Genomic DNA, 17,283 nt, shown 5'->3' with positions numbered 1-17,283 from the left:
ACTCTGGATTGGTGCTGACATTAAGAAAGAATCGGTGTGTTTCTGAAGACCTAAAGCACTCCAGGTTCTTATTCTTTCTAATAAATTGAATGTGCTTATTTTAGACTCTCAGCATAACTTCAGCTAGAGAAGCCCCCTCAAAGTCCCCTAGTCCAAGCCCCTTCTCATTGTGAGACCAAGTCATGCAGTTTTCCTGTATGAAAAAAAACCAATGCAGTTTTGGTATACGAAACCTGACCTCCAGGTGTTTTTAACTGAGTGTGCTAGACCATTTGCTGAAATGATGGTGTTGGCTGCTAGCTGTGCAGACAATTCAATTTTCAACAAGGAAATAGAATACTCATTTCACATAGTTTCAGATCTAAATTTGATGTAATTTAAACTTGACTGCTTTGAGGGAGCGTCAAGAGTTTCTTGATTGAGAGGATGCTCCCTTCTGCCTATTAATTTCTTTTTGGTAGCTTGTTACACTGGATGTTTTTTGTCTTCTCTTAAATTTCTCAGCATAGTCAAAGTAGTTGTTTTCTTTTCTTCCTCTCCCTGCTCCTTGTTTCAAAATATTATTCCTAAATTTGTCCAGTGTGAACTGTCTAATACAGGGTGAAGTATATTCTTTTCATGCTGGTTTACAAACTAATCTGTACTGATAGATTTGCTGATGTAGAATGTTGTCAGGATTTGGGTGTTCATAGCAGAATTTACAATTTGGCAAATGAATAAAGAAGAGCATCTTCTATGGTCAGCAGATGGCTTTATGTTTTAGGGTGTACATGATACTGCACACATAGCTTGACAGGCCTAAGAGCAAGTCATTCCTGTATTGCACACAAGTGTTCATACCTCTGAAGAGCCATCAGTGAAGCTCTTAATATGATGACCCATTATCGTATAAAAGAAATAAATAAAAGAAACTGTATTGACAGAGAAAACGTTATGCTGATGTGCAACTTTGCTAATATGGGATTTTACAAATATGGATTGCTCATCTTCCCCCATTTTAAATGTGGTTTTCCCCACCAGTTGGTCTTCACACATTCAGACCTTTGAGATTCTCAGCTAGCTGTGCATCCCAAGAGTCCTGGCAGTGTTCAAGGCCAGGCTGGACAGAGCCTTGGGTGACATGGTCTCGTGTGAGGTGTCTCTGTGCATGGCAGGCGCGTTGGAACTGGGTGATCTTAAAGTCTTTTCCAACCCAAACCATTCTATGATTCTAAGAATATTCTTAAGCTGGGAGTGCTTTGATATTTGTTTTGCAGTTCCATTTGCCTTAAAGGCATTTTATAAACAAACCTGAAATGTGTTTGCATAGCACATGTGCATGAAGTCAGAAGTAATCAATTCCAAGAATCCTCTCTTTTCTTTCCTGTAATTAAAGATGTGGTGACCCAGAGGGAGTTTGTTCAGGTCTTTATATACATAGTTTATCAGTTTAAAGGTAGAGATTATGTTGTACACAGAAGTGGGCTTTGAGTCATATATTGTGAAGGGAAACAAATTTTCAAGCAAGAAAATATAAAAGTAATCGTTCTCATGGCCCTGTAACTTTGTACTTGTTGGGATATGTGCAACAAAATGTAAGAAATCAAATACAGTGACAAGGGTGGAAATCATTAGAACTGTAAAGGAACCAGAAATAATTATTTTGATTTTTTTTTCTGCTGAAAGTTGGTTCGTTATTTAAGAAAAGATTTAGCACTTGGTGGTTTAGTTAGTTAACAGGTAGAAGCTGTGAGCAATGTTGTCTGAGTGTGGAAAGTGCAGTCATCCAATTGGTTTTGGTTTGTCTTCCTTAACTGAGATGTAGGAATATGAAATCACAAGACAGTCTTCAGAAAAATTTGAATTCTCCTTTACATTTTCCAAAGAAGCTTTAATTAGTGTAATTTAAGGGGATTCATTCAATCACAAGTAATGAAATACTCTGGTGTGTGCTGATTATACCGCCACTGAAAATGTGTAGCAGTTTACTGTTACTGATTTAGCTGCAAATAGAAGACAAACGCGTTCAGCTGTTTGCCGGTTTTTCCACATGGCGGGATGAGAGGCAAGGCATTATTTTATCAGTCAGCTGGCAGGCAAAACCCACACTTTCATTATCGTTTTTTTCATCCTCCAAAACTCTAATTATATATTTGATTTTTATTATATCTAGGGTGTGGATTCAGGATTTGTTCCCAGCGTTCATGATTTTGACAAGAAACTTACAGAGGCTGATGCTTACTTACAGATCTTGATAGACCAATTGAAGGTATGGTAACTAACTGGTGTATTGGGAGTCTGCTTGGTTTCAGGGTCATGGTTTCAGGGTCTGCTTGAAAGAAAGGTCAACAGAGGGAAAGACTGTTGAGAGAGGGAAAGAATCATGTGTTATGCTTAGCACTTGGTCTAGTAATTGTGGGATGCAGAGAGAGCTCATCTGAATGAGCTGACTGAGCTGAAGAAAACATCTTTTGTTTTTACATATGAAGTCTGCCAATAGATTTTTATCTTCTCTTTTTCCCTACCTTAGATGTCACATAAGTTCTAAATACTGAAACAAAGAGATTTTTGCTAGAAGTGTAAAAATTAAGACTTATAAGCTAAGGGCAGAAATAAGCTGAAAATGCCTTTCTTTTAGAATGGATTTGGGGATTGTTAGAGTAAGAAAATTTAGAATAATACAAACAGATTTTATGGAATGGTTTACAATGGCAGGAATATTGTTTGTGTACATAGCTTGATAGAAGTGGCAGGGGTAACTCAAAATGAATTTTAACCTAATTAAATCATTGTACTGCTGATAACATTTTAGAATTTATCTTGAGGAAAATGTCAAGTAGTACATAACAACAGTTGTACATAGTTTCAGGCTGTGTTACAGTCGTGATAGATAATTTGTTCCTTGAGTGAAATCTGTTTCCTTGAGTGAAAACATTCTGCACATGTTTTTTTATACAAATACAATTCCTTCACGCTTTGTACATGCATTTTAAGAGTAGGTGAGAAGGTAGTGAGGTCATCTCAATACTCACCTTATTGAGAAAAACAGTTTATGCCACTCGTTAGGGCGCTTTTTCCCGTGACTCAGCAGGTTAAAATTGCTGTTAAGATTACTTCAGTTCTGCTGGTTTGGATTCTTTTCCCCTGATATCATGAGCAAGCAATGCATGTGGGATATTCAGCAAAATTCAGTTGTAGGGGAGGGCAGAGAGAGGGAAGAGCATACCAGCAAAGATGGAGTCAAGCAAAAGAGATGCAAACAAAATTCAAAGCTGAATTGCAAAGGCTTGATCAGGAGAAAGCTTTTTCTCCTGCTCCAGAGCCATCCAGCACGCTTCACTGAAGGAGGTATTTAAATCTTTACACCTTCTAATTGTTATTTCAGGCCAACTGTGGGAGTGGGTATAGGAATTTATTAATAATGAAAGAAGATTAAATTTGAGGATGGGCAGAGATCAGTGTTGGGTTTTTTTAGGGCCAGGAATCAGCCCTTAAGGGGAAAAGAAAACACGAGTAGGTTTTATGCAGGCAGGTGAGTGAAGAACTGTAGCTCACCTACTAAAAATTACAGCCTCTTTTATGAGCAAGGGTGGATGTAATGAACTTTTGAGCATTACCCTAAATCTTTTTTTATTCCTTGAACAACTTGTATTTAATGGCATTTTGTATATGCACTCTAGAGGTAACTTTTATCTGTTTTAGCTCAGTTTGTGCTAAATATACATGCAGGCTTTTCAGTAATAACTTGTTTTGCTTTGCTTAGCTGCATCTCATATTCCACTTTTAAGAAAAGTAAGTAGAAGTTAATGCTGGGAAATCACTGTATGTATTCCCAGGAGAAGCACTTACAAATCTTAGATGATTTGAAGCATGTACCTGAATAACAAAGTACCTGGAAAGGTTGGTAAGGGTTGAGGTTGTTTTGAGAAGCACTCTCTATGCCCCCAAAATCTTTGCTGAAATGGAAGAAAGGCACTTTGAGGTGTTACGATGAGTGTCACTTGCATTACTTAACCTCACCTTTTTGTTCAAACTGCGGTAGAATCACATCAGGCTGAGCAGTGGAACTAGCTAGGGTCTGAGATCTGGTCTCTGCAGGATGGGATAATGTGAGAAATCAGTTACAAATTTGTTTTACCACAAATGCTGTAAAGAAATATTAGGCAAAAACTGGTTTGGGTCATAATACTGGGATTATTATTATTAAAGACCCTGGAATACTAAGATTGTATAACTTAAGTACTTAAATGCTTTTGGTTTTGAAATGTCAGTGTTTGACTGATTTTTATATGGAAAAATAACACTTCCAGTATTTTCACAAGTATCTTTTTCTTTTAGCTCTTTGATGAAAAGCTCCAGAACTGCAAAGATGATGAACAGAGAAAAGCAAGTACATTTTGTCTTAAATATTGCTTATTTTGCTTAATCAGAGGGGTTTGTGCATCAATATAGTCTATAGAAATTTAAAGTACAGTTCAAATTCATCAAGTTGTAGAAATCAGAGCAATTTGAATAATTGATAAGATTATTTGTGTTGTGAATAGGTTGCAAATAGAATTTTTAGTAATATTGGATGTCACATTAAAAACAATTTCAGTCTGTAGGAAATGATTATTCCTCTGTTATCCAGCTGTCAAAACCATTTTTAACTTAAATTTGCTATTTTAAAATCTTTAACAAGGATGAGTGTTTAATGTTTGTAGGAATAGCAAAGCTAATCTGAAGAAAAACAACCCTAAGAATCATGTATTTCACATAATCAGTCTGCATCCTTTGTAGTTCTGTGACTAGCGTGCCACATATTGGAGGTCTGAGAATACCACAGTTCATTCTTCACCTTAGGTGAGGATGCCAGAAATGTAACGTGCTCTGTGGGCAACATTACGTTTTCATAGTTAGCGTGTGGTTTTTTGCATCCCTCCTATTCTATTTTAAAGTCAAGTTCATAAGTCAGATCACTATGTTTAAGAAAGGCCTAAGCATACCTTGATGGTGTGGGTCTGGCAGTAAGTAGCATGCTGGTTTTGTCTGTTAATTGGTGTGGTGTGGAGGAGGGATTTAACAATTCCTTATGAAGGGTTTGTTACTGAGCGTTGCTTTTGTTTTCAGCAGATGCAGTAATTCCAATATCATAAAGCAGTGGTGGATTTTGTCCTAGTTCCCTCTTTCCCCCCAGTTTCACTTATGAAAAACAAGCTGGTATTTGGTTTCAGTTTTGAAAACAGTTTGATGCTTTCTGTGACTAGTTTAGTTATTTATAATGGCTGTGACTTTTCATGTTTTATCCATCTTGTTTGATGTGTTGTGTGGAGTCTCAGAGACTTCACAAGTGATGGTCTGTCTGGAGTCCTTCTGCATGTACAGACTTTTAAAATAACATTTTAAAGTACAAGCATTCTCTGTGTAAATGTGTTTAATCTGTAGGCAAGTGACCAAAAGAGGAAGATCTAAAGGTTTTGTGTTTGTCCTTCAGTGTGTCCTACTGGGAAGAGTTCTCCTTCAATTTTGACCTCCCTCCAGATGCTTCTTTGCCGATCAGGCAGTACTTCCTTTTTCCCTGTGACAGTGCTTCTAATCCCTGGAGGCATTCTGCATGTTGTGCTGATTTCTTTATCTCTGCAAGGTGTCTATGGAACAGACAGATTGACTTTATAGAGAAAGCAGGAGGCTTGTTTAGAATAGGTCAGCCTCCTCTGGTTTTAAATCTTGATGAGTGTTGCTGTTACTATATTTATTCTCTATTAAAAATGAAAGACCTGCCAAAGCACTTTTTTGATCATGTTTCTTCCTGTACTAAAGCAGCTAAGAGGCTTTTGATACTGTATTGAGTGGTTCTCCTATTTGTTTCTGGAAGTATGGTTCAGCTATCAGACTGTGAGCTAAGTGTAACCTCAGGATATTTCCATCCAACCCATAGCTTTTTCTTCTGAGGAAACAAGATTTGGTTATTTGAATGTTATGTGCTTCCCAGCCACCTGAGTGATATGGCCAGACATCTATAACCCGAGCTATTGTTCTTGCAAGTGTACAGAGCATTGGAAACCAGGACAGCTGGTTTTTAGTTATAGAATATTTGGGGGTTTGAAGGTAATGGCATAGAGTATAGGTGTTCCAAGATGCTTTAAGATCTCTTGGGTATCTTTGAGACATGATAATCCTGTTGAACGTGGAAGAATACAGCACAGATGTAACAATGAAATTTGAAGACAGAAGTAGTGGCTATCACAAATTCGCTGTGTTATATTGATACCCCTGGCAGAAGTACAATTAGTACTGTGTACTGGGATCATTCTATCTTGCAAGCATACTGTAACTACCAGTGCTGCCAGTTTTGCTGAATCTGTTGGTGCAGTACAATGTATATATCTGATTATGTGGGAAGTAGAGGAAAGTGCATGACCTGAGGGTAGTGGTGTTTCAAGGTGAAAATGAGAATAGTACCATACTTTTCCTACAGTGTTAGCAATATTATTGGTAAGAACTTGAAGTGAACCTTGCTGTTCAGTTTTGGGAAACTATCTTGACCACACATATCAGGGAGAATAAAACTGTAAGTATCCAAAAGCATCAGAGGTGTACATTTGGCAGACTGGAACAAAGCTGACATGACTTAAACAGGAAAATGTAGCCTGCTTAAGCTATTTGCTGCACTACTACACAATCATTAGTTTTTGTGAAGTAAATCCATGCCTGAGCCCTTGGATTCAGGTTACATCTTAATGATTCTGAGAGTTGGCTGCTACGCCTACATGCCTCTGCTCCCTCTTTGCTGAAAGAGCTGATCCCTCTGTAGTTACAGGATCATTGAATGAGGCAAAAATCATGTCCAATGAAATAAAATTAGCTTTCTATTGGGTCACCAGTAGCTTCATAAAAAATCAGATGCCAAGGATGTGCAACAAGCAGCAAGTAGATGGAGTAGTTTCAGTGGCAGCCTGCAATTTAATTAGATTTGGTACAGCATGTGGCTGCATTCTGCAAATGTAAGTCTGCAGAAAATTGATGTTTCATTTGAAAATATATGTATTCATTACCTAAAACTAGGGAAACTGTCTTATTAAGTTTTCATCCTCATTGGTTTTCAAAGCGTAGGGATGTTGAAGAGAGAAAATTATGATTACTTTTAGTTGTACGTTATATTCTTGAATTTTATTTTTATTGTTAATGTTTCTCTTCAGCATACCTCTTTTTACCAGCTTATGATTTTTCCTTAGCTTCATATTTTCTAAATTATCTGTATTGCTTACTTTTATGGAAGTTTAAACAAAAGATAGTGAGAATAAAGTTGAACGGATTGTAGCCGAGCATATACATAGCAGTGTAGTTCTATACAATTGATGAGATGAGATATAAGCATTCTTCTAACTTATTCTCTAAACCAGCCACTCTTTTAAGCATGCTGGTTCTGTTGCTAGTGATTTTCCACTTGTTTTTCTCTTCCCAGTGTCATGTCTATAGTGTGTTTGTGTGCGATCTTATGGCAAAGAATTTACAAACCTTATTTTACATCACCATTGTGCAAAACACATTGCTCATGAAAATGCAGAGAGTTCCATATCGGTGTTTGCTTAGCCCTGAAGGACAGGGACAGTGCCCTTCAAAAGGGTTTTCCCCGGGGGCTGAGTCTATCTGACTTGCCTGCATTGTTCTCATAATTTTGGGAACATAGGAAGACAACAATGTTCCAGTTCCATGTGCTGTATTCTCGCAAGGTAGCTGTACAGCCCAAATGTGAAAAATACTGGATCAATGCATACTATTACTGCTTAAGTTGGCCAGTTCGCAAAGATTTCCATAGAGGAAAAATCATGATTATTTAATTTGTGGACAGATCTTGAAAACCAGGAGTCCTGAGGTTTTTTCAGTCTCAGATCTTCTGTGTCATCTTGGACAAAATACCGTTTTGTCTTTAGCTATGTGTAAGAATACCAATGTCTTTGTAGTTCAGAAAATTAGCAATGGGGAGGAGGAAAACTGTGTGACTGAACTCCATTATATGGCCTTGATGTCACCTTCAGTTTTTCAGCAAAGGTGATATCAGTGAAGGGAATGAAATAGAGTTTATTTGGTCTGTAAATACTGTATAAAATGTTGGGGGAAAAATAGGTAAAGTAAAATCAAAACTGCTGATGGCTGCCTGCAGTTGGCTATAAAGCTTTGAGACTGAGTGATTTATTTCAACTGCATAATCTTTCCTCTGACAAGATCTGTGTTTGGGTACCTTGCCTATTCTTTTCTGGTGCTGAAAGGCTCAAAACTTCACTGCTGTCATATTTTAAATGCTTTGTTCAATATATGTTGATAAAGTTTGGACTGGAAATATAGTAAAGACATGAAAAACAAAAAAACAAACCACAAAACAATATAATTTGTAGCTGGTGGCATATTTCTGTGCTAGCAGCTGATGTAAGTGTAATATACCTTTGTGATATAACATCCCTGATATGCTATTTTGTAGGTCAGCATGGAAATTTCCAGTGGAAAAGGCTGAGGTTGGGTGCTGTTAGTCCACCTCTTGCCAATTAATCACAAAGAAAATGTATAGCATCCTTATGAGTAATGTATAGAACAGATTATAACTGAACAAGTTTTCCCCAGGTATTGTCTGGGAAGCCATCACTGCTGTTATTTTCTTTTTATCCATGAGCTGAGACTTTATTCCTGTAGACTTATAGATGCATGTTGCCCTCTGATAGTGTAGAATTTGGCTTGCAGTGCTGTGGAAGAAAAGAGTTCCTTTAACCGCTTTGATTATTCAAGAATCAAAAAGGCTGTGACACAAGTCACATAAGACACTCATATTAATCAAAGCACAGAGGTCTTGTAATTGAATTGGTAGAGGGTCAGTGCCGAGTCCAATTGAATAATTTTGGCTTCTGCAGGCAGACCCAAGTTCATCAACAGAATGCATATGCTCCTTGGATAGCACATGCTAATGTGTAGAATGGCATGCAGATGCCTTTTGCATGCCTGAAGTGCAGTTCCACACAGGAAATCTTTATGAACCAGTGTTTCTAGATAAAATTAAGTGGGCAGATTTCCAGATGCACTTTTACTTGAGGCTTAGAAAGAGCACAACATGTGGGCACTGTTCTTTTCTGTGATTTTTAGAAAACTGTGCTTAACTGCATATGTTTATTATACTTGAATGATGGTAATTTCAAGTAATATTGATTATTGACATGTGCCACTGTTCAGTATACAATAGAAAGCTACAAACTGAACTTGGAGTTTTCACACTGCGTTTTATTTTCGTTGATGTTATGCAAAACTGAAGTGTAGACCTTAATGGGTGAATATGTATAATGTCACTGCTCAGAAATTCCCAACCTTGTCATCTTTAAGCTTTAATTATCTTGAAGTTTGATTATGTCTTGTCAATTACTAAATGAAAATTGTGTCTATATACAGAAATAGTCTTTAACATGTCGGTTGCTTTTTTTCTCCTCCCCAATTTAAGATCAAGATACAGTGTCTGTACCCAGCTGCTGGAAATTTAACCCACTGTTGTGATTTTTCTTTTACAGAAAATTGAAAGTCTCAAAGAAACAACTAGTGTAAGTTTCTTCAATTTTTATATCCATTATATATAGATTCTGAAATTCACCTTATTTTCTTGGAGAAGTTTTTAAAGCTTTTTACCGAAAAGTGGGAATCCATATTACGTCCAACAGCATGATGGCAGAGGCAGCCTGGTTCTGGTGCTTTATCCAGATCTATGTTTAGCATCATAGAACAGGTGAGGTTGAAAGGAATCTCTGAAGGTCCATAATTCAGCTCCATTCTCATAGCATGGTCAGCTAGAGGAGGTTGCCCAGGACCAAATCTAGCTGGGTTTTGAGTAATTCCAAGGGTGGAGGCTCTACAAACTCCTGGGCAACCTGTTCCAGTGTCTGATCATCTCTAGAGTAAAAAAGTGTTTTCTTGGGTTTAAGATGAATTTCCTGTATTGATTCAAAATGTGTGGCCATTGCCTGTCAGCGGGCACCAATGGAAACAGTGTATCTCCATTTTCTTTACACCCTGCCATCCCAATCAGATGTTGATGCCCATTGATAAGGTCTCTCCTGAGCCTTTTCTTCAAATTAAACAGGCGCAGCTCTCTCAGCTTCTTTTCACATGACAGTTTACTTGTTTGAAGCTGACCTACATTTCACCCTGACAACTTTGTTGTGTGTGGGTTTTGGACGCTTCAGTTTTCTACTGCTATGTTTTTGTCTCTAGAGTTAAAAAGAAAGAGGAAAGGAAAGTAGGGGCTCTACAGAACTGAGTGACCATTTAGTTCTCACCCACTATTTCAGTTAATGTATAACAAATGCCTGTAACACAAAATATTATCAAATAGTAATACAAGGGTTTTTTTCTGTTATTTTTGTTTTCTTAGAGCATGGTAGAATCAATAAAACACTGCATTGTGTTGCTACAGATCGCTAAAGTAAGTACACTGTCAACTATTTTGAATTACCATTATACAGCATTAATCTGTGTGAAAACAACTGATCTAAAAGTGCCTTGTATCTGATACAGGAGATAAAAAATATATATAAAAAAATGGTATAAGGTGATTTATGCTACTGTTTTAATGAAGTTTCTGAGATACTGAGTTCCATAGCAAACAGTCCTGTTAATGTTTGTGGTAGCAGTTGTGTTGATGATGCAGCTTTTCTTCCGAGATAAACTTTCAGAGTTTGCTATTAGACTAAATAAGAACCTAAACGAACATAGGGGTGACAGAATAGAAACAATGAAACTCTTCTTCCTGTTTCATTTAAGAATGTGACTAACAAATAGTTAATAATCTAAACTGGTTTAGCAAGGTTCTCATAGGTCTGAAGTTCATGATGATGTTGGAGGTTCTTGAAGTAAGAATTGTATTCTTTGAGACTGCAAGATGGGTGATGCACTTGTGCTTTTCCCTTAAATGTTTTATTACTTTTTGAAATGTGATGAGACCTGGATTTACTTTTTTTGGTCAAGTTCTGGCCTTACAGGCCTTCACATACTGCATTTAGGATACGTTAATTATGAGCTGCTGATTTATGTCTTGCAACCAAAGTGAAGGAAGATGATGTTTTGCGAAGACATTGATTTATGATATTTCTGAATTTAAGGCTGAATTTAAGCAGAACACTTTCCTATTGATTCAGAAACAGGTGTAGTAGACTCTTCACTTTTTTTTCTGTAGTCTAGATCACCTGTTGTTTCCTGTAACTCTCAAATACAGTACTGCTGTTAGGCTTCATTTGAGATGCCGGATACATGTTACAAAATCTTGAGGCCAGTGAAAATTGAAGTATTTAGAATGTTGCAGGATCAAAAGTCATTTACTAAAAGGATCAGTGAATATTTTGTGAAATTAAATTGCATATCAGTAGCTTAAAAATTCTGAAGAAAAGGTTGGTAAGGTAACAGGTTTATACAAAGCCAATAGCATTTTAGAAGTAGTAAGGTACATTGAAATAGTTTAGTGCCACATGAATCTAGAGCTTAGAACAGTCTTTAACATGCAGTGATACTATTTGAGTCCTTCACCATAGTGATGGCAAGAAAAGTCTTGTGAATACTTAACAATCTGCTGTTATTTAGTACTGGATATAGTTAGAATTGTTTTAGTACAGTGAAACAGTTAGACTATATGTTGTTCTTTGGGGATTTGATGGAGTCAATGATAGATAGTTTAGATGGTTTTCTGCTAGTTTTCTCACACTGCTGTATGTGACTTGCTGTATTAAGGTAGCTGTTGGGGAAACTTTGTACAACAAAGGACTTGCTCAGTTTTTGTTACTCTACAAGTTATTTTCACAAAGGTTTAATTCCTACAATATTTTTCCCTTCTTAGGAAAGCTCTGCTACATGATCAGAACTATAACCTGCTTTTCAGGTTCCTGATTAAAGCTGGTAATAGGTGGCTGAGTTAGTTTTCTTGCTTCTGTTGAATATCAAATTCCATTCTGTTATAAGTTTATTGAAGGATAGACAAATATGGTTGCACTGATGCTAAGCATACTTTGAAGCTGGTTAGCTGGTTTGCTGATAGTGGACAAAACTGAACTTGCAGTGGCAGATGTAGCCATTTTTTCAGTGCTTTACTGCTCCAACTACCATATAAGCAGAAAGGTAGGTGGAATTTGCATCCGCCACAGATACTAAGGCTTACTTTCTGTTACGCTAAATCAGACTGACCTTGAAGTCCTCCTTTCAGCACCAGTAAATATTAACCAGCATAAATAGATGGGCTTATCCATTATGGAGTGGGATTTTTTGGTGTTTTTTGCTAAATCATATCTAAAGCTTTTGTAGAGCTATTGAAGATAAGGTGGTTTCAGTGAGTGGTTTATGTGCAGCTAGTTGGAAGATGTTGATACACATGTAGAGAAAAATACCCTCTTAAGTCTTCCCACTATTTTAATAGCCTTTACTCTGCTTCATCTCTCGTCGTCTTCTCTCTCCCTCTCAAGCAACTATACTTGTTGACTACATGGCAGTTCTGTTCTCCCCTGCCTTTTCTATAAACTGTGTTGGTATCTTGATTTCTTACTGCTGTAGGGAATTAAGAATACAGGGGGGTTTAAGGCCTTTTTTTACAGTTCTGTATGTTGCATGTGTATGAAGCATTATATATGTAAACATGTATTTTGTGTGACTGAAAGCTTTCTGTTCTCTGGTATAGAACCTTGAAAGATTCTGCAAGGTTTTTTTTCCCCAAAGCTGTAAGGCAGGTATGGCTGCTGAATTATACTGCTGAAAAGAAATCATATTAACACCACCCCTGCACCCCATTTTTACTTCTACAGTGCCTTGCTCATTAGGAGACAGACTTCACAATTACCTTCTGGTTGTTCCTGTACATTGATGTTATCCTCTCTCAGAACATAAAAGCAGTTTCAAACACTCAGCCATGCGACCCTGGGTTTTTTGGCATGTTTTGGGGGTTTGATTCCGTTTTGTTTTAAGTGTGTGTTAAGTTGAGCTGTTTCATGGACTCTTAAAACAACCTGCTTTAGGACTTGAACTTTCCTTAGTTACTCATAAATCAAGCATGTAATCATGCCACTTGTAATTGAGGTGACTCAAGGCATTTTCAGAATAATGAACTAAATGCCAGCTAAATAAGAATATGTTGTAATACCTACATCACTTATCAAAAAGTAATCAAAATAAACGAAGTGGGATGGATAGGTGGAGCATTAGATTTGTGTTGTCCCCTTTGCATGTATGGCAGTTGAAGATGTCCAGCTTTGCTGATATGTGTGTTGCAAAATAGGTGTAATGATCTGTCGTCGGTTTGGTAGACTACAGTCTTAGAAATATGTGTTTTAAGAAGTAGCTTTTATAATTTAGATATTTAGTTTTTAATTTAGGTATTTAGTTTTCCATCTTTGCTTTCCCATTTTCACTTCGCTGTTTCTGGTCAGTCTTGCTTGCTTACTTTTGTGGCATTTCTGCCTTCCTTACCTCACCAACATGCCACTATTGACTGTGCATTGCTGAGAAAGGATAGCAAGCTTCAGTACAAGTGCAGCATCTTTGTGTTGTATTTCTTAGGTCTTACAGATGATAGCATAATGTGGGGATTTTAGATGTAAAACATTACATATTTGGACTCAATGGTTTGCAACCCAATGGAACTCTTTGCCCTTAGTATCATTTGTGTCACAGAAAGTCTTGCGTAAGAAATGTCAACTAGCAGACATGAAATTTGAGCAGCCTATTGCCAACTGTATAACCTAAGGAAGACTGTATAAGGTATCAAAGCATCAGGATGTGCCAGCTTTCTTAATACTATTTAAAGCTTTTTTTTTTTTTCCTCTTGTTCCTCTCAACTGTAACAACTGGGAATCTGGGGAAATACTCTGTAGACAAGTCCTAAGGTTTACCCTGAACATAGATACGCTGGCTAATGTGAACTTTGCAACAGAAGTGATTTGGCTTAGTGTTCAGTGAAACTTATACTGTTGCTGGTACAGTGTTAAAACTATGCTAAGTGTTGATGGCTGTAACTTGTCTGTTGCTAGTGTAATTTCCACTGATGACAGCTTTATTGCATATGTTGCCCACTCTTTCATGTATGTTTCTGGGCAAAAACCCCAAAATCCTAGATTGTAAATAAAACCATTTCTGAATCTAGGGATACCAGAAAGCAGATGTTAAAAGCATTTAACATATACGGGCACTTTTGTCTCTCAAAAGCAAAAAGGGCCTTTGGAAACTTGACCTGTACGCTAATCACTTCAGAAACTTCAGAAACTGAGAGCTTTGTGTCTTCTGGTTTTTAGGGAATCACTGGTGCTGCAGACCATGTTTGCGGGGGGCTCTTAGTTGCTTGGGAAGAGTCTATGTTGTAAAGCATAACTGTATTCTGCAGTGCAGAAAGGGTATCTTTAAAATTGGTCGAACTTGTGTGGACAGATCCTCAGCAGACACTGATCTTCAGAGGTGCAGTGACTATGTATAGAATTGTGTCTTCTAAGTTTAGTTACTGTATCACATGAGGAGGAACATTTTATGGCTGAAACTGTAAACATTCCTGAGAGAAACTTGCTGTTCTCACTTAACGCAACTGATAAGTCATACAAGATTGTTATGTTGATATTTTGAACATTCTTTCCTTAAGGACCAAAATAATGAGGAGCAGCACGCAGATGGACTTATAGTAAGTTTAAATCTAATGTTTATCTCCCTTTAATTCTGCAGAACATGTGAACAGAGACCTGAATTTCCACTCATTTTGCAACATACTTCTTCCTTTCTCTGATTTACTGCTTCCAGTGTCTTGTTAAAATTCCTGTTGATTCATTAGTTTCTGAGGTTGGCTAACACCTTTGCCTTTAGAAAATACAGTGATTGGTTTCATACTGACTGTCCTAAATGGCAGTATTATGACTGAATGCTGAGATAGAAACCTGCCATGTGAACAGATGAAAGGGAAATGATGGGGATAGAAACAGTTTTGTGTTCCATCTGAAGTATCTTTATGTATGAAATACTCGGCTATCTTTGTCCTTCAAGTAGTTTGTCTTTTCTACAGTGCTGCTCAATTAAGCAAGGTTGTCTTATGTCTGTTTAAGTGAGTTTTCTTCTTTAATATAACTTCTGTGTTTTTAATGTAACTTCTGTCCTCTTTGGTTTCAGTCACATGTGACTTCTCTTTCTTTGTTCTCTTTTTGTCACTTGAGTACATTTCAGATACTTTTAATAGGAGATTAGTTCAGTAAAACACAACTCTAAAAATCATAGTGTGTTTCCGTTACAGCTGACAATAATTCCCAAGCTTTATTTGTCTTTCCATTATATACAGCTTTAGCAGCATGATTCTCTGGTAGGAACTTTGGACCAAAGATGCACATACAGGTTCTGGTTTCATGCTTCTTGTGAATAAGATGAATGATTACTCTGTGGATAACCACATAATTCAGGTCTCGGTGCAGTGAGATAAGTTCTGTCACTTGCCCTGGAAGGGAGAAGTTATACAGCTAGACACTACCACAGGCAGATGTGGTATGCACGTTAGATCTGCACCTTGGAAATTCCACATAGGTATTACAACTTACTGTAGTGTGAATTTGATTAGCCACTACTCTCATTATCTGTGAGTTGGCTTATAATGGGAAGAGGAAAAAAAAGTGTTTCTGTAAGAATATATTAACTGATGCATTAGTGATTGTGAAGACAGAATTTTTCATGCTATTGAGGTCAATGTTATCTTGACCTAAAGGTCAGGATTTTATTTTAAATTTAGGCAGGACTATGATTAATATTTGATACCATGGTGGGATAATGATCTTTTTGTTTCTGCCTGGTTGTTTTTCAGTTGTTCTTAAACTCAGAGTAGGAAACTTTCGGGTCTGCCTTCATCTGTTTCTAAACCGTAGAGGCATACCCCAAAATATCTAACGAGAAACTCCAGTTCTCACTGCAGTTTGGAGAATTGTTTAAGGATAAGGTTGCAATCCTGCATACAAAGTCAAAGTTACTTTGTTGTTTGTTTTTCACTTTCACACAGCAGTGTTCTGTATCATATATGTTACTAGTTTCCCTAAAAACTAGGGGAGATAGAGGTAGCAAGAGCATCTTGATTCTTAAGTTTCTTAACTCTGGAAATAGGGTCATGATTTTAAACTGTGAAATATGTGAGACAGGGACCTACCTGTGTTGCATTATAATTGCACAAGCACTTGAAGTAATGTGTAAGAGACATTGATTATTCTTTTTTTTGGCTGGAATACAGTGGAATAACAGTGTACATATAGTGGAGTATTTACTTGTATACTAGCTAGTAACACCCTTGAAAATAGAGAAAGCAATTTTTATGCCTTTTATTTTAAACTGGAGATCTTTAAAAGATAAACAGGGAATGATAGTTTTGTTTTCAATTAATTAGTCCTGTGCTATAAAAATAATAATCCTCACCGCTTCAATGATTTTTAATGTAGGATAAAGTTTGGAATTATAATAAACCAGGAAAAGAGGCAAGAAATAAGTCTTTTTTTGTAGGAAAATGGAAGGAGGAAGGTTAAAATGACCCCATTTCTCTCAGTCTGTATGCAAATAAAAGCTAATAGACTAAAAGAAAGGAAGAACAGTTGAAGACTCTCTTCTGTTTTAAATATTGATCTAAAAAGAGGATAAGAATGAGCATACTGACTAAATTTAAAGGCAAATTTCATCTACTTTAAAAGCAGTTTTGCTTTTAAAAAAGGTAGAACTTGGTATTCTGTGACCTTCCCTGTGCTCGATACTCTTCAGCTTAAGCACAGCAGCAAGATTTCCTAGCAAACTGAGGCAAAGATTTTCACAGTTCTGACATAGATCAGTGGTTTTAAACTGCAAGATGTTTAGAAAAGGGTTTTTTATGCCTTTTTTCCAGTCAACAACCCAGAACAATGTGGAAGTTCTGGTTGTTGTGTGTAAACATACATAACAAGCAATGCTTAGGTGATAACAAGAAGGCCAGTGAAGCAAGGAAAACTTATACTAATTTGGATTAAACAACATTGCAGTTTTGATTTCCAAGAGGCTTGCTGTGTAAAAGCCATGAACACATACTGAAGTCAGTGATTTTTGTGAGTGTCAAGTTGAATTGGTGCTTCATTTTCCAAGTGCCCACATTCATAAGTAGACTGAAATGTCCTCTGCTGGAGATGCACTGAAAACTGTCACTTCTCATTGGAAAGAGTTTCGACAACTAGGCCAGTTCATGGCCGTCAGCATGCTGATGATTCATGTTGTAATTATGGGTTGATTTACTATGGTCTGGACAAATTAACTTTTCAGAAATTTAAAAAAAAAAGGGTCTAAAAATAC

General features: G+C 37.0%; 1 protein-coding gene across 4 annotated transcripts in view; it reads left to right on the top strand.

Annotated features, from left to right (window-relative positions):
• Window positions 1–17,283, top strand: part of OSBPL9 (oxysterol binding protein like 9) — a 64,223-nt gene that overhangs the window by 32,798 nt on the left and 14,142 nt on the right. For 3 of the 4 annotated variants that reach the window (XM_080622794.1, XM_080622792.1, XM_080622795.1), the window contains exons 5-9: window positions 2,153–2,248; window positions 4,318–4,365; window positions 9,507–9,536; window positions 10,364–10,414; window positions 14,594–14,632. In XM_080622794.1, coding sequence (XP_080478920.1) covers window positions 2,153–2,248; window positions 4,318–4,365; window positions 9,507–9,536; window positions 10,364–10,414; window positions 14,594–14,632 — 264 coding nt within the window. The remainder of the gene's footprint in view (window positions 1–2,152; window positions 2,249–4,317; window positions 4,366–9,506; window positions 9,537–10,363; window positions 10,415–14,593; window positions 14,633–17,283) is intronic. The other variant, XM_080622793.1, reaches the window with a different exon arrangement.

Source organism: Psittacula echo (genome assembly GCF_963264785.1).
Source record: "Psittacula echo genome assembly, chromosome: 7".
Taxonomy (NCBI): Eukaryota; Metazoa; Chordata; class Aves; order Psittaciformes; family Psittacidae; genus Psittacula; species Psittacula echo.
This window is presented reverse-complemented; position numbering and strand designations above follow the sequence as displayed.